Source organism: Dreissena polymorpha, chromosome 1 (genome assembly GCF_020536995.1).
Source record: "Dreissena polymorpha isolate Duluth1 chromosome 1, UMN_Dpol_1.0, whole genome shotgun sequence".
In the NCBI taxonomy this organism is placed as follows: Eukaryota; Metazoa; Mollusca; class Bivalvia; order Myida; family Dreissenidae; genus Dreissena; species Dreissena polymorpha.
Genome location: NC_068355.1, coordinates 142,242,522 through 142,267,677, shown reverse-complemented (window position 1 = coordinate 142,267,677; position 25,156 = coordinate 142,242,522). Strand labels below are relative to the sequence as shown.

Below are 25,156 nucleotides of genomic sequence, written 5' to 3'. Positions count from 1 at the left end.
AAAATTACAAGCAGTGTGCACAATAAGTCGATGCCAGAAATTTTTATAGGATGAATTCTAACATGCCACAAAGTAGTTTATGATGAATTCGAACACAAATGGAAAACATAATGTATTCAATAACAAATACAACGTGTCGGTGAGTTTGTTGCCATGGTACTTGCTACATGTAATTTAGTCATTTTGTTTCTAATGAACAAGTTACGTCTCTGTAAAGTTCGTGTTAATGTATTACGTATAGAAAAGACTGAACATCAAACACATAGTGCGTATTGCTCACACAAAAGCATGAAGTACAAAAAAGTCGTGTTTAAAACGTGCAACAACTGCTCCATACATTAATATGCATGTTTCGAATAACCTTGTCTTCTAAACGCATGTTTTGATATATTAAATCATGTCTTGCAGAAGCATGCATTCATGTTTTGATATAATCATGTCTTACGGACGTATGTATTCACGAATTCGAGGCTGCATAACTCTGGAGTCGCATGGAGATTCGATTGGGTGTGTCATTATGCAGATATCGAATGAATAAGTTATATGTCTCATCAACGAAACCATCATCATATTCATCGTCCCCAATAACAACGGTGTTGCGTACATACCAGGCATCTATCCATTCGAATATTTGGAATTTCTTCACTGCAACACCTCTTAGCGCATTCAGGTTCTGTTGGATAGGAATATATTCTTCTGGACGAATATAATTTATCCTTCGAAATCTGTTGTTATTGTTACATAGTGCACAGCCAAATTCCAGCTTACTCTTAACTGCCTGAGTACACGCAGAAAGTGCGTTCAATAGGTCGCGTAATTCTTGCGGAGACATCCTGCACAGTAGAAATTGAAATACGTCAATGACTGAGGTAGTTGTAGGTCGATATATGCAAATACATGCAACGTAAGCGTTTCAAGCTGCGTGAGCGATGATATAGACTCTGACAACAATTTTGCATGATATACATCCATACTTTTACTCACACCACTCAGACTCAGTCGCTTGATATACTGACCATGCAGAGCCTTCCACAGGCCGGCAAAGTCATTATCCAATCCAAGACTAAGCGTTTCCAGCTGTGAGAGCGAAGGAAATAACAGAGACATTGATTCTGCCTCGTCTGTCATCCAATCAATCATTCGTTCTCCAACATCATTCAGACTCAGACTCTTGATATTGAGTCCATTAATAGCATCCCACAGACCGGGAGTGTCAAAATTCACTTTAATACTCAACGTTTGTAGCTGTATAAAAGATGCTAGTAGCTGCGATAATGCCGATGCATAGTTCACTATCAAATCTCCGATTCCAAAATTCAGACTCAGTCTCTTGATATGAACACCATGGAGAGCCTCCCACAGACCAGGACTGTCATTGTTTACGAAAACACTGAGTTTGTCCAACTGTTTGAGCGACGATAGAAATTTGTTCAGCGACGACACGTGATTAATGTGCAAACTTTCTCCACTGCCATACAGACTCAGACTTTCGATAGGCAGACCATGCATAGCCTCCATCATACAGGGCTGAGCATTCAGGTAAATACAAATCGTTTCCATATGGTTTGATAGGAGAGCCTGCGACAACTTCGATACATTATTTACTATCAGACCACACCATACATCATTTAGACTCAGTGTCACACGATTGATATTAAGGCTGTTCAGATTCTCCCACAGATTAGGACTTATATCAGCCTTGTCATTCATGTTTATATTAAGGGTTTCCAGCTGTGTGAGTGTTTGTATTGACTTAAACAACAACTCTGCATTCTGGTTTTTCAATTCTGCATTCAGTCCACTGATACTCAGACATTTGATAGACTGACCGTGTAGAGCCTCCCACAGACCGGGGCCGGTATTTTCAAATAAGTACAAACTGAATGTGTCGTTTACGTCCGTCGTTATTGACGCGCTTCCACTGAGTGCGCCCTCTACACGCGATGATATGTCACAGCGCACCAGCCGACACTTAACTTTATGGTCCAGTGACAGACACGTGCTAAACAAACTGTGAAGCCATGTGGAGGAACATGTGACATCAATCAATGAAATGTGTTTAATAGAGGGCAGTACTAAAGGTGGGTCTGCACACTGCGCTTGATTTTCACTGTCTACAACAATCCAGACCGGCTGTTCTGAACTAGCAGAACTGTCAGAATCTGTAAATATGATTAAATGCAGCCTTAGTTATTTATTATTCGCTTTCTAATTCTAGACTGCAAAACATATATAAAAATTGAAAAAAAAACATACACAATTGCCGTGAATGTCATTAGAAATGAAGCACTTTATCATCATCATCATCGTCGTCGTCGTCGTCGTCATCATCATCATCATCATCATCATCATCATCATCATCATCATCATGATCATGATCATGATCATCATCTTCTTCTTCTTCTTCTTCTTCTTCTTATGAATGAAGGCAATAACTATCGTAAATGAAGGTATACTTGACACCTTTGCATCTTCACCTCGGATAATTTGTTGTTGTATATCGCTCATATTTTGATTAACCAAAGCGGCCAATATGGTCCAGATGACGTACCCCCGTACAATGTGTTTGGTTTATGGTGCCGATATGCCTATGGGTTATGACCAGTCTTACCAAAAAGTCATGATCTGAACAAAAGTTAAATACCAAATGGATAACCTTTTTGCCATGTAGCTTCACAGAACATTAATCAATTTTTTTATTAAGAGTAAATAAAAAATGTGAACCATATGGCATTACCGATTCTTTACCATTTGACCATTTTATTAAAATAAACATTCAAGAGGACCATTATCTGATATTACATAGAATATCATATCTCTGGTATATGAAGTTTCAGGGACAATGATCATTAATGCTATCTTGCAAAACAATAATATACAATTCACGTGACCCTTGGATCGTGGCCGTTTTAGACAACATTGAGATATTTTTTACAATCGTTACGGTGGACCATTATACAGTGTTACAAATCAAATAGAACATCATGTTTTTGATTTAGAAAATAAGTTCTTAATGCTATTTTATTAAACAAGTGTATATAAAAGATGACTACAAGTAAGCAACGGATATAGGACTATTGCATAATGTTTCATACCAAATATCAAAGCTCTGGGATGCTTCCTTCCAAAGATGTTTTTTGGTGATTGACCTGCAGTGGACCTGGACGGTTTTGATAACTCCCAAAAAGGGTCACTAGGTGAACATGTTTGGGAATTGTACTGCAAGTCTATAATACGGTTTAGTAGATGTCGTTTATTACAAATCTGTAACCCCCTATCTTGAAGGAGGGATACAAATGAACTGTATAGTATATGTATATATATATATATATACCTTTAAACCAAATGCCGTGTCCGCTTAGATCCAATGATTTGAGCATTTGGCACGATGACAGGTTAAACTCAATATGGGAAGGAGACTCGACTGTTGCAGGTAAATTATCTCTGTCCGGAACAAAACTATCTCGGTAACTCAACCAAATGCGTACGCGCAATGACAGTAGATTGAACGTGTTATTTTTCCAAACGCTGTGAGCGTCTCTCATATTGTAATCATCGCAGTGGAGGTCACTTAGTGTCAAGGCAACGTTAGTTTGCGCATTGGCAACCGCTTCTCTGTATCCTTGTAGGTATGATCCTACAAAGCTGATCATCAAACCCTGATTTGACACGAGCATTATTGCGCTTATCCATGATGCAAGAAAGCTTATTCGCAGCCATGATGTCCAGTCCACACAGAAAGATGAAAACTTGGGACATGTCGAGATATGCATCATTGTGACGGTGAAGATATCCGGCAATGACCTGATCAATCAGATCGATATTGGTATTACGGGCAATATGATAAGCAGCAAGGAATTCCTGTAAGCTCTTATGGATAAAAGAAAACGCTGAAGATGATCGTAATACAGATCCTTTCCGTGTTGCCGATAAAATACCGGATTTTAATGCAAAGTCCAATCGTTCTTGTTCATGAAACTTGGAATTGAGATTCGTTAATTCTGTAATGCTAAACACCAGTGAGTTTTCCCGTTTATCTGAAAATAATAAATAAAAGGCCGCTTCAGCCAAACAATCCACTTGTTCATTGTTAGGTTTTATATATTGCGTCCCTGTGAAGCATCGGAAGGGCGGTCGTTGAAATTCACTCGTTTCACTGTTCGCCTTCTTAAGAAGACTTTCCAGCAAGAGGATGTATATTTCACACCTAGAGCCCTTCAGTTCAGCCCCTTCTGCCCATGACTGCACAATCAACGACAACAGCATCGGTGAGACCAGCAATTCGTACAGATCGTTTGTAAATACATACGATTCAAATTCAGATTGCTTACTGTTCAAATCCCTGCTTTCTTTATAATCACCTCTACAAGCCAGAAGTCTTTTGCTCACATCGAAAGGCTCGTTTACTCCTTCTAGTTGCAGCAACGTGTCAATTTTTGAGTCTGGTATATTCGATTGTGTCATTTTCCAAGGTCGAGTTGTAATCAAGATATCGCACTGGCTGAGGGATACAGCTAATGTCGGCAGGTTATGACCTACAGTACCGGTCCATTCATCAAGACCATCCAGTAGAACCAAACAACGTTCACGTTTCATGATCTCATTCAGCAGATTGTACGCATTAGCGCGATCTTTTGTGCTGTAAATGGTGTCAATTATTTGTTGTTTAATCATATCTGAAATTTCAAACTCCTGAACCGAATCCCTTAAAGTGACATGAAATATGAACATATAAGATATCAGAGTCTCTAAATCCTTAAAGAAATTAGTTCGTATCCATGTTGAATCTCCATCAGCACTGTTGGTTAAGGCCGTCGGCAACGGTTCAACTGATTTTGTTGAATTAGTACTACACCAGTCCAAAACTAACTTTGCGAGGAAAGTGGATTTGCCAGAACCTGCCTCCCCTTGGATAAACGTATGTCGGCTTGGTTTACCATTCGTTAGAAACACACTTCGATATTCTGTGATTTGTGTACCAGTTTTCATAAAGGACCCCTTGTCGTTTTTCATGAGCTGAACATTGGGTGGCATGTAGATGTCATCTAAACATGCTTGAACCCAATCATTTAATGGCGAGGTTGAAACGTGACTGAGTGTTTTGGCGTAATGATTCATCATCGTTCGCAACATTTCTGAAACCATGGGGAGAAAATGGTTCAATATATAAAGATTTGTAAACAGGTACTCATTGATAGTTTAAATCCTAACGGACGAATGTAAATGCAATGCATATACAACGTATGCTGAAAAACCGCGACCACCTGCTTCCTACCTTGCAGCATTGAACCAATCATATAACTATCAAATATTGCGTTTGTTAATTTTGTCCAATATTTTTTATATAGACATAAACAATAATGTGCCTTTTTTATATATTAAGCAAATTCGCTAACTGTTTGTTGAACAACACACTTGTAATACTCGTAACTCGTTCATGTCAAGATTCAAGTTGTAACCTGTTATATTTTCTGGACATGCTCCGGACTATATTGAACAAGGCTATTGTCAAGCAATATGGTCCCCTACCGGCTCCACCATTGTCAGAAATTCCACCATTTTCAGAATTTTTTTTTGGTTGCCATAGCAACCACAACTTTTGACGTAGGAACAAAATGAAATGTCGTGCATAATGTCCATATTGCCATCTATACATGTTGCAAGTTTCATGAAAAAATATTAAGAACTGTTAAAGTTATCGCAGGATCCAGAAAATGTGACAGACAGACAGACTCACAGACAGACTCACAAAGCGCAAACCATAAGTCCCCTCCGGTGAAACCGGTAGGGGACAATACTTATTAATATGAGAATGTCAAAATTTTCTTAATACATGAAAGCAAAATTTATGTTTCTTTTGATTTGCAATTCCCCGCAAGGAGCTCTTAATACCTAAAGTTTCAATTGCAATTCCCAACTACGAGATCTTAATACATGCAGTTTCAATTACAATTCCCCACAACGATATCTTTATACCTGTAGTTTCAAGTTCATACATCATCAGGTGTATACGAAATCGAGTTAAAAAGTTAACACAATTTCAAAGGGCAGTAACTCTAAAACTCTGGAAGAAATATCTTATCTCATGTGCACCGCACAACCACTGCTTTCATTGTATTACGAAATGTTTATTAATACATTTACAATATAAACATGAACATTTACCGTCTCGTTCGTGTACGTATTCCTTTTCATTCAGTGCATTGATTTTCCTCATGTTTTCTTCCGTTACCAATTCGATTTTCCGCACTCCACTTTCGGTGGCACATTCGATAGAGTAAGTAGCCTTAATTCTGACTCTTTCAAAAGCCTCTTTAATAGAAATAAACTTGGCGTCAAGTTCCCGTCTCACATCCTCTGCGATTGAAGTAATTCCCTCCCGTTCATCAATCCCAACTCTTTCAAGTGCCTCTTTAATAGAAATAAAGTTGGCCCCAAGTTCCTGTCTCACATCCTCTGCGATGGAAGTAATTCCCATCTGTCCATCAATTCCAACCGATTCAAGATCGCTCATTATTTTAAGCGTCCGTACGTTGAGCTCGTTCACAACATCAATGGCGCCGGAATCAATCGAACCCTTTGCATTTAGTTCAAACAACTCAAAATCATTTTTAATCGCTTGTACTTTGGCGAGGAGTTCACCAATACCATCTCGGGTTGCTTCAGCAATGACGTCTCTGGCCTCTGTGTGTGTCATCTCCGTTTCCTCTACAAGTGGTGGCGCCACAGCTTCTCGTGCTGCTGCAGAGATTATGTCATTCACCTTTATGTCCGCCATTTTTGAATCCTGGTCGTGAGGTCTAGCCATAGCACCAGGTTTTGTGGATGACGCGTTTTTTCCAGTTGCCTCTCGAGCAGCTTTTGAAAGTTTGGAGCCCATACTGAAAAACGAAAACATTCATCCAATCAGTTTTTCTTTCATGGGTGTAATATCTATCACAAACGTAAGATGTTAAACGTTGTTATTTTTTCATACTAGATCAGAACTTTTCAAAACGATAATAGTGATATAAGTCTACAAAAAATAAAATAAACATTAAAATACAAACGCATTTGTAAATATTTTTTTAAGGTATCTTCATTCGTTTTGATGTTTAAACTATTCATTGGCTTTATGCAATGTTGCGGCAAACGACCAAATAATTAAGAAGATTGATGAACAAGATCAGGGCGTCATTCAAACTGGATTCTACCACGGCACGTGACTTGTTTTCCATAGACAAAGAAGGAAAACTACCGTGGGTTATTACCCCGATATACCAACGGTTGTTAGTATGACGTCACGTTGATTGTCCGTGCACTGTTTATGAATTTGTCATTTGTTTTTTATTGTTGTTGTGACGTCACGTTTTCGCGGAAAAGTGGAGTACGTTCGGTTAATATTATTCTCATTTATAACCTTTAAATTGCGGATAACTTATCAATAAAATCGTGTTAGAATCGAAATAATTGACGGGTAACCATTGGTTATTGCGGTAATAACCAACGGTATGTCGTTTCGATGCTTATTATCAAACGCGCCCTCGTGGTTTAATTCCTACGCATCGAAACTCCATACCGTTGGTTATTACCGCAATAACCAACGGTTACCCGTCTTTTATTTCTTAATTCTACCACGGCACGTGAGTTGTTTTCTATATACAAAGAAGAAAAACTACTGTTGGTTATTACCCCGATATACCAACGGTTGTTTAAAGTGACGTCACTTTGATTGTCCGCGCACATTTTATGAATGAAGACGACGTCATTTGATTGTAATTGTTGTGGTGACGTCACGTTTTCCCGGAAAAAGTGGAGGACGTTCGGTTAATATAATTCTCATTTATAACCTTTAAATCGCGGAAAACTTATTAATGAAATCGTGTAAGAATCGAAATAATCCACGGTTAACCGTTGATTATTGCGGAAATAACCAACGGTATGTCGTTCCGATGCTTGTTATCAAACCACTCGGGCTACGCCCTCGTGGTTTAATTCCTACGCATCGGAACTCCATACCGTTGGTTATTACCGCAATAACCAACGGTTACCCGTGGATTATTTCTTAATTCTACCACGGCACGTGGCTTGTTTTCTATATACAAAGAAGGAAAACTACCGTTGGTTATTACCCCGATATACCAACGGTTGTTTAAAGTGACGTCACTTTGATTGTCCGCACACTGTTTATGAATGAAGACGACGTCATTTGATTTTAATTGTTGTGGTGACGTCACGTTTTCGCGGAAAAGTGGAGGACGTTCAGTTAATATAATTAAGAAATAATATTTTCTATCATGGTTTGTTGTCGAATAACCCACAGTAAGGAGTATAGATGCGTAGGAATTAAATCACGAGTGCGAAGCAAATTACGTCACTTTCATAGAAAACAACAATCGTAGAAACTAAATGACGCCACTTTTATTGATGCTACTGAAAAGCTGACATGCTATAAATGTTTTCTTAATTACGTTTCTTAACAAATAACATTCTTTGCAGGCGTGGTTATGCCACTTATCACCAAATATACAATTTGTTGTTTCATTACATTTATATACATGATACATTTATTACATTTTTTAGAGAGCGGGTTTTAGCACGTGCATTTTACTGCAATATTTTCTATATTTATTAGGAACTATTTTCGAAACATTAAGCTCCGCCCATACATTATTGCAGAATAACCCACACTTGATTTCCTTATTTGTCTATAGAAAACAAGACGCGTGCTGTGTTAGAATTCTCATTTATAACCTTTAAATCGCGGATAACTTATTGATGCAATCGTGTTAGAATCGAAATAATCGACGGGTAACCGTTGGTTATTGCGGTAATAACCAACGGTATGGAGTTCCGATGCTTGTTATCAAACCACTCGGGCTACGCCCTCGTGGTTTAATTCCTACGCATTGGAACTCCATACCGTTGGTTATTACCGCAATAACCAACGGTTACCCGTCGATTATTTCTTAATTATACCGAAAAAAAAACAAGTGCGTTAGGAGCTCATACACGATCCGGTACCGGATCATTTATTTAATCATTGACTCTTTTAAGGTAAATCTGTTATTTTAGTTTAAAGAGAGATATAGTAAAAAGGAGTAAGAGAGAGGGGGAGAGAGAGAAAGAGAGAGAGCAACAAAGAGTTGGACAGAGAGACAGTAGGAAGGAGTGAGTGAGAAGGAGAGAAAGAGAGAGTAAGAATATGGAAGAGAGGGAGAAAAATCGAGAGATGTAGAGGAAAAAAGTATGACGGAGAGAGTAAGAATTAGGAAAGAGAAAGAGAGAGACAGAGAGGGAGAGAGAGAGAGAAAGAAAGAGAGAGAGAGAGAGAGCGAGAGAGAGAGAGAGAGAGAGAGAGAGAGAGAGAGAGAGAGAGAGAGAGAGAGAGAGAGAGAGAGAGAGAGAGCTTGTGAAGTTAGAAATGTTGAAAAAGTTTAGAGACGACAAAATAGAGGAATAGTGGGAAGACGGTATAAGAGAGAGCGAGTGGGAGGGAAGGAGAGAGTGCGAAAATCAGATTTTTAATGGAGATAGCGAGACGAGAGAAATTGATACAGAGAAAAAACAAATCAATAGTAAGAGTAAGCGTGAAAGAGTGAGAAGAAGAGATAAAGGAGATAAGAGAGAAAGAAAGAGAGAGAGAGGTTAGTGTTTTTTTCCAGTCCGTTTTAGCGTGGCGCGGCGCCATGCCCTAAAGTGGCGCCACGCTGCCCCATTTTAAAGCCATTTAGCGCCACGCTGCCCTTTTCAAAGGCTGCCGCCCTTCCCTTTCATTAGCACCCGCTGTTTTCCGTTTCGTCCTTTTAAAAGCCGCCATGCGCCCTTATTGATAACATCTGAATTGCCGCTTGACCAAACTTCTAAGCCGACTGTATCTGAGTATGGCCCAAAGGAAGCGAAGTTTCCCGCGGTTGTGAATTAGTCATGCGTGAATAACCCCGTGTCAATATCAATCGATAATGTCAGTGGCTTTGTTGTAATCAAAGTACTGGCAGTACTGATGTGACGATGCTTTTGAAGAGGATGGATATAAAGCATCAATTTAAGTTTATCTACATCACCCAAATTGTGTATGTGGGTACGAAACTTTTCGGTACGAAATAAAAATGGGTACGAAAATTGTGGGTACACAAATTATGCCAAAAAATTGGGTAAAAAAATGTGGTAGGAAAAAAAATTGGGTCGGACAAAAATGGGTAGGAAAAAAATGTGGGTATGAAAAAAAATGTGGGTACGAAAAAAAATTGGGTACGAAAAAAATGGGTACGAAAATTTTTGGGTAAGATTTTTTTTGGGGGGGGGGGGGTATGGGGAAGTTGTAACCGTCGGGAACTTGACCCATTCAGCGAAACTGGGAGGCGGGTTACATTCTCGATCAAATATAACAAGAAATATATTTAAAAAGATATTCGACGTGTATTTTCTGTACCACTTATCTTAAAAAACGTTCTGTTACAGTAAAACGTTTGTGGGTTATAACATTACGTTTCAGCAGATGTATTCAAAACTTGACATGATCTTTAATTACACCATGCTCTTTAATTTCACATGTATATCATACCAAACTTTATATTTCGTTGTTTTCTTTCCTAAGTTAATGATGTCATGTGTGTGGACGTAATTTCACATAATTTTTCTCTTTTGATTCGTGTTTTTTATTCTACTTCAATAAGCTTGGGCATGTTTGTTCGTTAAGTACGGCAATAATTTCATGATGATTCCTGAAAGTAGGTATGAGCACATAGTCGTAAGAGTACTTGAATACGTGAGTTCGCCCATGAACACATGGTAAGGTCGACTAAATCTCCGCGATATGACCTAATATGTGTTTAAAACAGCAAACAATATCCAATAAAAGAATGAATTATCAAACATAGTATGTGCACTGATGTGGCTCTGTAATTTCTGTTTAAAAAGTTTACTAAATATGCAAAATGAGAAAGCACGCGTAAAAACGAGTTTCATAGATATTATACGGATAGTATGCTGTTTATTTACCATTTTCGCTACAACGTTTACAAATGGCAAGTGTAAAATAATTCGTTTTCTTTACACTCATGATCGCGTTAAACGTTAATTATACACGTTTTCACTCGCAATTTATTTACAGAATCAATACAAATGTCAAAAACAATACAGAAAATGCATAGTTATTTCATTGATCTATAAACATATAATGGATTGAATATAACTGATTTAAAATCAACGTTTTCCAACTATTATCAAATCTTTTCCCCAGAATATGCTGTGTTATTTATAGCTGAGCTTCTTTTACATTTATCAATGATAATCAGCGAGGTATGCCGATTAGAAAAATCGAGCTATCTCAATCGGACTGGCTCGGTCTTTTACATAGGTCGCCATTGTAAAGAATTTTTTCATAGTATGATAACTTAGACGTTAAGTTCGCAGCATCGTCAAAAAGCACACTAATCGGCCCATATTGTGTATCCCTCCACGATAAAATCGTGGACAGTTAATCCAGAGACTTGTAATGAAAACCTCGATGTTATCCTCGTGGAAATTGCATAATTCAGTTAAATCAAAACAATTATTTTTACGCGTAATTAATTTTTATAGAAAAAAGTTGTATCTTGATCGTTATCGTCTTTGAGATAAAACAATATTGAAACAATTACTGTAACGTATACAAATTAAACAAAAAGCGAACCGAGAATAAGGTGGACATATACGATTTTACGTTGCTTGCGCACCTGTCGCTTATATCATTTAAACAAGATGGCTGACTATACAGAAAATAAATTGTGTCTTCCGGCAAAATGGCAAATAACGATCGATTAACGATGGAGATCATACATTAAGGGATTCACGGAACGTTTTTGCCCTTTTTTGCCTAAACTGCGCGTTAAAATGCCCTTTTTTGAAAGGAATGCGCCATGACCCTCTGCCCTCCTGGAAAAAACACTAGAGAGACAGAGAGACACAGAAAGCATGTTGGAATGCTAGAATAAGCAGAAATGTCCCACGACCAACTGACGATACTGATGGGTCATACCAGCCCGGGTCACCCAGTCCTTCACAAGACGGGGTGTACGAACTATCTGTGCTACACAGCACAGATGGGCAATTATTATAGCACTCTTTCAATATCATTATATACCGATTCAGTATTACCATGACAATTGTCAATAGAATACGTGAGTGTTGCTTAAAGCAATTACATTATGATGTTTTATGTTTGTAATACTTCGTGAAACCGCAAAACTATACGCACTTTGTTTAGTTCTTTGTTTCTTTTATTCATTATGCCAGGTCACTGTTTATTCGAATTAAATAAGGAGTTAAAATGTTTACACAAATAACGTAAGGTTCGTTCTCTTTACTAAGGAATAAAATGTATCAAATATTATTCCAAACGTTCTTCATTCAATAAGTTTTTTGTAAATTACTATTAAACTAGTTTTGAACGTACTAAATTTACTTAAAGAAGCAGCAACATTATTATTGATAATCAATTGCTATTGTGCTTATTTAAATGCACAAATAATTAAGCAATTTTAACGTATCTTTTCAAAGTCTTTGTAAGTTGGAATTTAATGTATGTTTAGAAACAATGAACAACAAACAAGTGATCTATAAAGATCGTAGTTGAAACTACAATGCATATTTCTAAGGCTAGTGTGAGCAATGTGTACTTTTCTACTGCCTATATTATATTATTTTGGGCACACATATGACTGTGGTGTTATCGCTGATCTGAAATAAAATATTGTATGTTTTTCTCATGTGTCTATATTAAGGTCATTTAGCAATTTTATTGTAGATGGGAAATACGATCCACTGTATGAAGTTAATCGAGATTGGGTCAAAGAGTAATTCTCTCGATTTCTTAGATTGTAACTTGATACACTACCGACATATTGTGGAAGTAGATTAGAAAAATAAGAGGGTGTTAGTTGAGAGTGAATTGTAAAAAAAGTGTAACAAGCGTTTTCCCTTTTTCTCCTCAAGGCTAAGCGCTCAAGACCAGATTCTTTATAAAAGTTCTCTTTACTACAGAAAATGGGTAATCTACAAGCAATTCTAGCAACTTCCACCTGTAGGTTTTCAAGCCTATTGCTTTCAGATTCAGTACTACCGTCCCGGACTTCACTAGCACACTCTAAGATTGGAAGAATAAAGATTCGATAGATTGCAAGTATGTTGCTATTCGATAGTATGTACTTTAGTTTTCGAAGAACATTAATTTTCTTTTAACATGAATCAAACACATGATTTACATGGTGAGACCATTTGGCATTTGAACTTAATGTAACTTCATGATGTTTAATGTTGTTTGATGATGATAATACGGTATTTGGAAATTGAAGTTTTAATGCGTCACCAGATAGGATGTTCTACAAAAAAATGAAGTCAGTTTTATTCGGATTAAAAGACACAAGACATTTCCTAGACCAACAATTAAGCTTGTCAATATCAGAGTTAATAATTGCGGTTATTTCGGAAATGTCTTTAAAAGCATACGCACGAGAAGTGTCGTAAGCAAATTGTCTAGTTAGACTATCAAGATTTTCAGATTCATGTATATTATAAATATAGATATAAAATAAAAGAGGACCAAGGACAAAACCCTAGGGCACACCTGCTTTAATAGGCTTACTATCAGAGATGGTATATTTAATAACAACGTGTTGTGACCTACTGGATATTTAATCAGTAAGCCATAATAGCAATTCATTTTCAACAAGGGACAAAAAACCAGGTTTTCAATTTGAAAAAAAGTCTGATAAAGGGAGACAACTCAAAATGAACTGATTGTTTATAATTAACCCCCTTTGTTTCAAAATAAATATATTTTAGTCGTGGCGACCTTGACCTCGGAGATATTGACGTAATTCTTTCGTGCGACACACCGTCCAATGATGGTGAACAAATGTGCCAAATGAGTATAAAATCTCACAATGAATGACATAGCTATGGCCCGGACAAGCCCATTTGTGGCCATTTTTGACCTTTGAACTCAAAGTGTGACATTGACCTTGGAGATATCGACGTAATTCGTTCGCTACACACCGTCTATTGATGGTTAACAAATGTGCCAAATGATTATGGCCCGGACAAGCTTGTTCCGCCCGCCCGCTAGACCACCCACCAGACCGACCGCAAGCCCGACCACCCGCCCGCCCGCCCATCCGGCCGCCCGCCCGCCCACCCGGCCGCCCGCCCGCCGACATTCGCCAATCTAATAACCAGTTTTTTCCTTCGGAAAACCTGGTTAAAAACCATAAGCTTCAAGTTTTTGAATAAGATCTCTATGCCACACTCATCAAATGCTTTTGAAACATCCCAAAATACAAGTGTGTTATTTTCATTAAGATTTGTACATACAGAATCGTACATTTCTAACAGTTGATAGACGGCGCAATGATCCGACATGATGTCATGTCTCTCCTCCTCCTCTACTACTTCTTCTATTACTACTATTGCTAATACTACTATTACTACTACTACTACTACTACTACTACGACGACGACGACGACGACGACGACGAAGAAGAAGAATGAGAAGAAGAAGAATATGATGATGATGATGGTGGTGGTCGTGTGATGATGATAAATGATGATGATGATGATGGTGATGATGATGATAATTATGATTTTGTTTACGATGACGATAATGACCAACAAATCTAAGTGTGTGAGTGTTAAAGTAATAAAAATGTCAGTTAAACATTGTATCGCCTAGCTATAAAACAAAATATAATCATGAGTATGCTAACAATAATACTAAAACTAAAACAAATGATAACTATTCTGCTGTAACTATTTTTTTCTGCTTTTCCTTTTTTCTTTATATGATGTATCTTATATGAACAAGATTAATGAAATATGTTGTACCTGTTTGCTCTAGTTTGCTAACAGCATTTTAAAGGGGCCTTTTCACAGATTTTGGCATGTTTCGAAGTTTGTCATTAAATGCTTTATATTGATAAATGTCAACATTGGATCTAAAAAGCTCAAGTAAAACAGCAAGAATAAAATTTAAAAAAATGAAAAAAATGCCCGCAGCAGGGCTCGAACATGTGACCCCCGGAGTCCTGAAGTAAAAACAAATTAAACCGCTCGGCCATCCTGCCAAGTGTGTTTGAAAGACGTATTTTACAATTTATATAAGCAATCTTTGTAGTTTCACAAAATTAAACGACAACAACAGAACTCTCCAAATTATTCAATCGTTTCGCGTTGCAACGCTTTATAATTTTCAGGTTTTTAAATCGTCAAAAGATGCATATAATGGCTATATTAGACCATGGCAAATGTTCAGTATTACTGTTTCCTCATAAATATCATAACTAAAACAAAAATTTGCGAATCTTAAACAACTTTTTTTTCAATTTTGTCAATTTATCAAACCGTGAAAAGATCCCTTTAACTGCAGACAGCGACAGTAGTATACACCGTGTCCAATATCACAATATATATATATATATATATGTCACAAGTGTTTCAAAAGTTACCACTATATTTTTCTCCATTAAGTATGTGTTATCTTAAAAAACGAGGTTGATGCACCGATTTAGACGTCCGCAATGATACGCAGTGTCTGACACACCACGTGATGTTTACAGCGATTGTAGAGCGGTAAACATGTTTACATCATGCGCGCGAGGCTTGGTCGGTTTAAAGGGCCTACGACACCAAGCGTTTGTGTGTGCAAATTGTTGATCAAAATGTTGAAACATAAACGTATAAACAGTCGCCATGAAAAGTCTTTGCAAACACATGCAACAAGCAAACAATAGACTAACGTATAGGCCGAGTTTCACTATGATGCCGGTAGAGCCCCGTTGCGTGATCCGGGATCTACTGGGGCTCTACCGGAATGAACCGGGGCTCCACCGGGATGAACCGGAGACGACCGAGGACAACCGGGGCTCCATCGGGTAAGTATGAAAATGTTTAATACCTCCGGGACGAGCCGGGAAGGACAGGCAACGACCGGCGCGGCAACAGGAACAAACGGGATGGCACCGGGAACAACCAGAACGGCACCGTAGCTCCACCGGGGCTCATACAGACCCCGGCAGAGATATGGCAACGCCCCGGTTGTCGCCGTTGGTGCCCAGGTGGAGCCGCGGTGAATGCCGCCAGAGTCCCGGTATAGCCATCTACCATCAAAAGAACTCCTAAAAAAAAACTGAACAAGATTGAACACGAAATTAAGATCGTTTTATTCTCAACATAATATATATTAATCAGCTGTCAATCAGAGTGATTTCCATATTGAACGCATGCATACATTTAACCGAATTAATTCATATCATATTTTCGTCCATTTTTAATCAATCAGTAATCAGATACTAACCTTAAAAACACGTATGACCTTGAAAAGTAGTCCGTAAAATAGGATCGGACGCGCTTTTTCATTACATGCCAAATTTAATTAAATGAGATCTGGAATTGTGTAAGTGACCTTTTGGCAAGATTTCAGAGAAGACAGATTTCGTAACATTCTTTCGATCATATTGAGTACCCAATTCGTTTCATAAACGCCACTTTATTTCATAAGAGAATTTTCATCAACATTGCGATATATCATATATGCATTCTCATTATAGTCATTAACAACCGATTTATGTCATAAGTGTATTGTCATACATGTCACTATTTTCTTAAGTGAATATCGAAAGGTAAACTATTTTTCATAAGTGAATTTCCATTTAAGACTACAATATCTATATGTTAAATGCTGATTTGAGTGTTCTTTCGGTATGCCGATATTTCGTTAAGTTTTTTTTTCATTTTGAATTAACTGCATTTATATTATAATATGTTTCTTTCATGATGACCGATGTAAATTTTAAGCTGACATTTCTTACGGGAAATACAGTCTTTAATACATTTCACAAACATGAACGAATACAATTAGGGCTACTTATTCCATTTGTGTGCTTAATCATGTTTTATTGTTCTGTATTTATCAAGGGTTGAGCAGGAAACTATGGTATTTAATATATAAATGTTAAGCAGGTACACCAGCGACGCAATTTACCTTCGATATAAAAGTCATTCTATACATAGATGGTGACGTCACTACGGTATTGTCAGTAAGACCGGTGTGTACACAATGTATAAAAGTAGCAGTTTTAAACCCCGTATTCTCCGAGCGCGGCTCATTTATACTACTTGACGCAGAGCGGAAATAAAAACTCAGAGGCCGACAATGTACTTACAAGTTGTTAGATCAAATCTGCGGTGTATACACTACACGAGGAAGTACTTGTTTTGTTTGTTCGTCTGTGCTTTGTTTTAAGGTGCACGTCACGGTAGTGTATTAAAAAGCCGCTAGTTTGAATAAAATTTAATGAAGTACATGTATATATACTGGATTAAAAAGTATGTTGTTTAGTAACACATTCTTGTTCTCAGATGATGATTGTGTTTTAATGTTGTTGTTTATACTCCACGTGCTTCAAAAAGAGGGCTTCTTTTAAGCTAATCAGTCAATTTTAATTTTACCATAGAATATAATTATTATTTGAATTATGATGTTGTGTTACACACTTGTTATTTACGTTTATTATTTATGTTGAGCAATAATTGTTGTCGTTTAAACAAACTTACAGAATAGCTAAATAAAGAGCGTCACCAAAATCACACACACTGTGTTTTTGTTTCAAACATTGAATGAATAATGTTAGTCATTTTAAAAACAAAAAATAAAATATAAGAAAATAAGTGCGAGCTTATAGTATTCTCAGTGAATTGTGTGCGGTTGCGACATATAAATATGAACCGTGCTCTGTGAAAAGGGGGTTTAATGCATGTGCGTAAAGTGTCGTCCGAGATTAGCATGTGCAGTTCGCACAGGCTAATCAAGCACGACACTTTCCACTTTTGTGATATTTTTTTGTTTCAAGAAAGTCTCTTCTTATCAAAAATCCAGTAAAGGCGGAAAGTGTCGTCCCTGATTAGCCTATGCGGACTGGACGGGCTAATATGGGACGACACTTTACGAATATGCATTAAACCCCTTTTCAGAGAGCGCGGCACATATATTCATACACAATGGCAATTCCTAACTTGTCCTTCTCTGCAATCATATTCATATAACTCCTATGTGACCTCGACAGCAAACGAGAAAGTATATTCCTTTCAAAAATAGAGAGAAAAATAATGAAATTTTTGCGGGAATAAAATAATATTAACATGATACCAACCAAATTTAAATAAAAAACTTACGCTTACACGTGTGTAGACAGAACAACAAACAGACGGACTGACGGGCGGGCGTTTGGGCAGACAATCAGACAGATTTATTTAAGTCTCATATCTGTACGCACAGTAATATATATGCGATAGAAACATGAGCCATTTAATAATATATAATAAAATATAGAATATTTAAATGGTATATACAATTCAAGAGACTATGAACAATTTTACCGTGATGTAAAAAACATTAACTGACAATTTTATTCTGAAGTATCTAACGATAAAAACCAGGTTGAATATTCATAATATCGACAAACATATCTTTGCAAATAGTGTCGTACAAGTTGCAGTGCATTAACACAAGTAAGATGATAATTTTATCTGGTTATTTTTGATTGCATAGTTAAATGAGCAACGTACTGTGAAAACTGGGTTTAATGCATGTGCATGAATTGTCGATCCCAGATAAGCCTGGGTATTCTAATTAGGGACGACTCTTTTCGCCTTAACTGGATATTCACTATGATGATACTTCTATTAAACAAAACATACCCTAACTGCTAGTCTGACATGTTCACGTGACATTAAGACCGGATTTCTTGGAACGCGGCCCAATTTAATTTGTGTTTCGAACTTGCATACGAAAGGGTGTGCGTCATTTATGTGTCAATGAACGTCTATTTGTCGGTTTGATGCGTTAAACCTCGTAAGGCTCGTATTTGATCCGCTTGATCATATGTATAATCGTTTTTAAGTAACATTCTAGGGATTTGTAATTTGGAAATACAATTACTATATGTACGCAAAAATTAATCATTTTTGCGCAAGATAAACTTAATGCACGCATCAGTTGGTCATTAATATGAATCTAATATTTAAATACTTAATTTGTCAAGTACAAAAATGCAATCTTATTTTCTGTATATGGGTCGCTGCATGGTAATATGTTATTTATGATATTCCACCCTTAAATAAATCTATAAATATATTACATAAAGTAACGGGTATAGTAATATGTGACTTCACATGCCCGCAAGTCTATGCAATACACCCTTTCAGTTATTCGCTTTTACTAGTGTTAGAGTTGTGTCCCTTAGCCGGATGTGACGTCAACCGGGGATAAAAAATCGCCAGAGAAAAGAAAATTTTACTGTGTAGCTGAAGAAATCAACTTCTTTAGCACAATATATGCGTAAGTTGCACACATGTTTCATTTTTATTATTATATTGACGCATATTAAAGCTATCGCTTGTTGTATATTTACTTTTAAGTACGATGAAGTGAGAAAAAATGCATTAAACATTCCGTTTTGTCAAGACACATTTCATGTTCGTAAATTTACCACTTAGTTCTTTTTGAATGCTCTGAGCTTTTATGAGTACATACGTACAGTAGTTCTTCTTGAATGCTCTGAGCTTTTATGAGTATACGAACAGCTCATAGTTCTTCTTGTTACAACCAAATTCAATCACGGACTCTAGATTACGTCAATATACACTCCGTGATTCAATGTAAAAAAAAGGTTTACGGAGGTTTCGTCACACTGCAGTTTCGTCACACCGAATTTACTGTAGAAAAGGGGTAGGGTTTCGTCACAATGGTAATATATAGGCGTGAATAATACCGGGAAACTTTAGCACCTTTGATTGACACCTTTCTTCTGTTATCAATGAACATGTTTTTTTTCTTTTCTGTTAAATTCGATAAATTGAAGTGTTTAGTTAGTATACACATGCAATTAAATTGATTATGATTCACAATTTTTTTTTTATTCAAATACAACACAATAATACACAATACATTAACATAAAAATCTACTTCATAAACGGTATAATATTATACTTACCTTTACACAACACATACATTTATTTGCCAGCAATATTACACCAAAATAAAATATTTGCATCTAAAACATAAAGATACAATCAAATACAAATCTACTCAATAAACGGTATAATAATATACTTATCTTTACACAACACACATTTATTTGCAAGCAATATAACACCAAAAATAAATATCTGCATATAAAACATAATCAAATACAAATAAACTCAATAAATGTTACAATAATATACAACATAATCAAATACAAATATACTCAATAAACTTTACAATAATATACTTACCTTTACGCACCACATTTATTTCCAAACAATATTACACCAAACATAAATATCTGCATATAAAACATAATCAAATACAAACAGCAATTGTGCTTTGAATAAAAGCATACCGTCAACATCGTTGTTAGTCCTAACTGTTTGTCTATAGACGCTCCAGTTCTCTGGCTTCCACATGGATCCACGTGCGCTCAACGTAATGGACGACATTCAGAAGAGGACCGCCAACCTGGAATAAGCAAAATTTATGACATATGCGTTCAATACATTGTGATTATTGTATTTTTTATAATATATAATGTTATTAACAATAGAAGTAATGTGTATACCATAAATAATTATGAGGTAAGTAATAATTATTATAAGTACCTCTTCAGCCTGTAGCATCATCTGTTCGAAGGCAGGAATGATGTGTTCGCTAGGTAGATACGGCAAGGACATGAGTTTCCTCAAGAAGAGGAACTTGTCGCCCTTTGCCGCATAAGCTGTCGCGAGACCCTCATTTAACACCTTCCTGTACACACGTTGGTTCCAGTGGAACACGCAGCCCTTAACGGTCGCTCTTGGGTACAATTGCCGTATCGCCTGCCACGCGGCTGAAACAAAAAAATTATTATAACGTTAAGTAAGATATAGATTATACATGTTGATCCATTACAATTCATTTGTTTTAAATTTCAACCAATTTGTATAATCCACGCTTCCAATTTAAGCCAACTTCTTTAATTGCCAATTAAAGGCGTGTGTCGTTAATTGATTGTTTGCAATGCGCTAATTGATATATTTTCCCTATCAAGTTATCAATAATTGAAATATCTTACAATCGTAGATTGGTAGTCGATAGGGTGTGGACGTGTTTTCATGTGCTCCACAAATATGTGTTTTATTAATATATTACGCGCACAGAAAAAGTTAATATTATGGTAGAAAAAAGGATAATATGCAAAGTGTAATGCAAGTGTTGTATTTTTCGGATAAAATCAGCAGTTAAGACAAATAAGTAAGGCATATTTATTAAAATCACCGGACATTAATTATTGCCTGTTACAGGTGATTATATTTCTATTTAAATATAAAATAACACTGACAAAATTGTACAGTTTTAGCTGGTACTACAACTACTAAAATAAAAACGCTTCAGTATAACAAACAGAACGCTGTTTAACATAAGTCAAACATAAATCATTTAAATAAAATATACAATTAAAACCATCATTTGTTACGAAACTCAACTCAATAACGCTATAAAATAACATAAAGAAGCACATATCCCAATATATTTAATAACAACATCATATTCAATTGCAATATTTTTATTAACAACATCATATTCAATTGCAATATCATTCTATACAATATATCAGTGTGACGAAACCTCCACTGCCCTCCTTCATAATATCAGTGTGACGAAACCGCATTGTGACGAAACCTCCAGCACCCAAAAAAAATAATGTCTCACATATGTCCATAAAATCGAGTTAAATCAACCTAATACATTGTTACAAACACAATACCTGTTACAATCGACATCAATTTGCGTCAACTTTGTTGAGAAATGCTCAAAACATAAAATTGATATCAAATCGTTTATGGCGGAAGTTGTTATTGTCGATTAGAGCAAAGCTAAAGAAAAGGTTACACTGCACAAATTGTTTTCACCGTAGTATCTGACGATCTGGTCTTATGGTAGCAGTTGAAATTGTATTGTGTAGAACATTGTAGTTTGAATAAGGACACAATCTTATGACTGTAATTTCGCTGCGATCGGATAAGTGGCATGTTCCGTTAGTAAGTTGAATAATATCGGGCGTATGTTTGCATTGTAAACAAGTTGTTATTAAAATAAAGATACAATGTGGTGTTGGTGTAACTTTTACTATTTTACTAAGTGAATGAGGGTTGAAATGCTATGAAACACTTTCTGCACCAATTAAAATATTTATTGAACATATTCCATATTTGTTTTTGGTTATTAGGCTAGATTATTTAATATACATGTTTACATAGAAAATATTGCAGACATACACACACGCAAAGTATAAAGAAATGGAAAAAAGAAACACCATAAAATAAACTAAACAAACAAACAAGAAAGAACAAAGAAATGAATATGCATTGTTATAATGAAATATAAACACAAACAGCTAAAAGATTTACAGAAAGCGAAAACCTAAGCACAATCGAGGGACACCACACATAATCAATCGGTCACTGTCGGCTCAGGAACTACTTTAAAGTACCCCGTGTACCCTTAGGTAAACTAAATGTTCCCTGGGTACGAATAATACGCTTAAAGGCACCCGGCAAGACGACGGGGTTCTTTTAGTATATTTTTCGTACACCGGGAACAGTGTAGTAAACTTTAAAGTACCTGGGGTACCATATACACACATACAGCTGATAAATGTACATATATTTCCCTGTGTGTGATCGTGCTTATTAAAAGCGAAAGCCTAACCACGATCGAGGGACACCACACATAATTTACGCTCAATTGGTCAATGTCGGCTCAGGTACTACTTAAAAGTACCCCGAGTACTCAGAGGTATTCTACAATGTACCCCGGATACGGAAAATACGCACCCGGTCATACTCCGGAATACTTTTTAGAACCGGTATATATTTTCTGTACCCCACATATTTTGCAGTATATTTTTTAATTACACCGGGTACTTGAAGTAGTATCTGAACCGACAATAACCAATCGAGCATAATTTACTATTGTTTAATTAAATCATTTTATATTTCGAGTCCGCATTGAAGACGTACATAAAGTTGAAAGGCGGTTATGTATGTGTTCATTTGTTTTCCATATGAGTGTTTTGGTATATGCATGTATTGAAATACCTGAATTGTGTATGATCAATCTAGTAGGAGAATTAATTGAGACTTGCAATTACACCATATGGTATACGTCGAACGCTACACTATGGTATTACGACCTATGTCCTCCTATCTAAATGTTCTGATAAAAGTTTAATTTTTTCTAAGTACGGGATTTTTTCACCACAACGTCCTTAAGTTTGCTCATGCCTTGGTGGCACCTTGGCCCAAGGTCCTCACAGAGACGCTCCTTTTTAAGATGTTAACGAGCATCTTTATGTCCTCGTCTCGCCTGACCTCTTTCCTTGCTGGCGGTTTCTCGGTCGCTGTGTCCACCATGGTAGAAAAGTGGTCATCGACCAATCTACCTAGGCCGCCAGCGAGTGCTCCGTGACGAGCAAGGGTGGCCGATGTCGCCCTCGAACCGACTGACTCCAGACTTTCTGAAAACGTATTGAAAACACATATATAACACAAATCACGTTGAACTGAAAGTTGTAGACACGAGCGTCTGGTATGTACATGTATATTAAATCCACTTGAACATTGGAACTTGGAAAATAAATTTTAAAAACCGTAGCACTATTTACTGAGTCTTAGTATAAAGTTGAATAAACAACAACAACAACAACAGAATTCGTTTACTAAGTCGGCTTCGAGATTCTTCCCGCGTCCACCATGTAAATTAACTGTCCGATTCCAATATAAAGAAGTGAAACTCCAGCTGCTGGAGCAGTATTGAATTTTCATTAAAAACAATTAGTTGGTCCTTTATTTAAGGCAAGTGACCGATTGCCCAAACAGTACAAAACAACACAATACAGCACAATACAAGGTTTCTTAAACAATAATAAAAACACAATACCGCCACCAGCCTCTGAAGGCTGAAAATATAACAACATCGAAGATATGTACGGGGAAACACGCTACTGCATCCACGCAGCACACATCAAACTGTTGTGCAATGCAATATAAAGAAGTGAAACTCCAGCTGCTGGAGCAGTATTGAATTTTCATTAAAAACAATTAGTTGGTCCTTTATTTAAGGCAAGTGACCGATTGCCCAAACAGTGTAAAACAGCACAATACAGCACAATACAAGGTTTCTTAAACAATAATAAAACCAAGTCAAATCGTTGGCTAATCTGTGTGGTAGCCAGCCGTTGACAGCTGAAACAGAACATGTTCAAACTTCTGTGACTGTTAGTCATTTGCAAATTAAGATCGTTAATTATAAAAAAATAACAACCACGAACAGATTTATTTTAACATAAGCATTTTTAAGCATTACAATTTATCCCATCGTATCTCAGCATATACTGACCTGCAATCAAACGATGTCCCAGGATGACATACCTGTATCTGAATGTTTATTTGTTATTTTCAGATTTTGTTTTCTGAAATTAATTGATGTTTATTTCTGATTTCTAGCTATCACATGTTGTCTTTCATCATTTATTTTTCATTTTATGATACTGTGATACTGCATACTGTTTTATGATCTCTGCTACTCAAATGTGCTTATTTATCATATTTATTAATTTTTTAACTAGTCAGCAAAGTAACCGGTAATCAGGAATAAAGAGTATTGAAATAATCTAAATTAGATTTGAAAGTATTCAATTTTGTGTTATTTTAGTGTTTTAGTGTCAGTGTCACCTCAAATCACATTTATTCATTAAATGTAATCATATGATCTCTGCTCATTTTGGTGCAATACCTGTATCTGAATGTTTGTTATTTTCAGATTTTGTTTCCTTAAATTAGTTTATGATTTTTATTTATTTTTGTATTATTTTATTGTCAGTATTTGTGAGATTCACCTCAAATCATATTTATTTATTCAATCTTATCATATGATCTCTGTTCATTTTGGTGCAATACCTGTATCTGAATGTTTATTTGTTATTTTCAGATTTTGTTTTCTGAAATTAATTGATGTTAATTTCTGATTTCTAGCTATCACATGTTGTCTTTCATCATTTATTTCTCATTTTATGATACTGTGATACTGCATACTGTTTTATGATCTCTGCTACTCAAATGTGCT

General features: G+C 36.4%; 1 protein-coding gene across 5 annotated transcripts; it reads right to left on the bottom strand.

Moving 5' to 3' along the window:
• Positions 1–31: 31 nt before the first annotated feature.
• LOC127853277 (uncharacterized) lies at positions 32–21,888 on the bottom strand. Of its 5 annotated transcripts, none has more exons than XM_052387672.1 (4): positions 21,798–21,888; positions 6,166–6,881; positions 3,335–5,135; positions 32–2,162 (listed from the first exon to the last, which is right to left on the bottom strand). In XM_052387672.1, exons 2-3 carry the CDS (start codon positions 6,878–6,880, stop codon positions 3,589–3,591), a joined length of 2,262 nt encoding a protein of 753 aa, XP_052243632.1. In that variant the 5' UTR covers position 6,881; positions 21,798–21,888; the 3' UTR covers positions 32–2,162; positions 3,335–3,588. The 5 variants fall into 5 exon arrangements, with proteins under 5 accessions (XP_052243632.1, XP_052243639.1, XP_052243623.1 ...); XM_052387679.1 differs by lacking the exon at positions 21,798–21,888 and adding an exon at positions 16,997–17,554; XM_052387663.1 differs by lacking the exon at positions 21,798–21,888 and adding an exon at positions 15,462–15,552.
• Between the last annotated feature and the right edge of the window lie 3,268 nt (positions 21,889–25,156).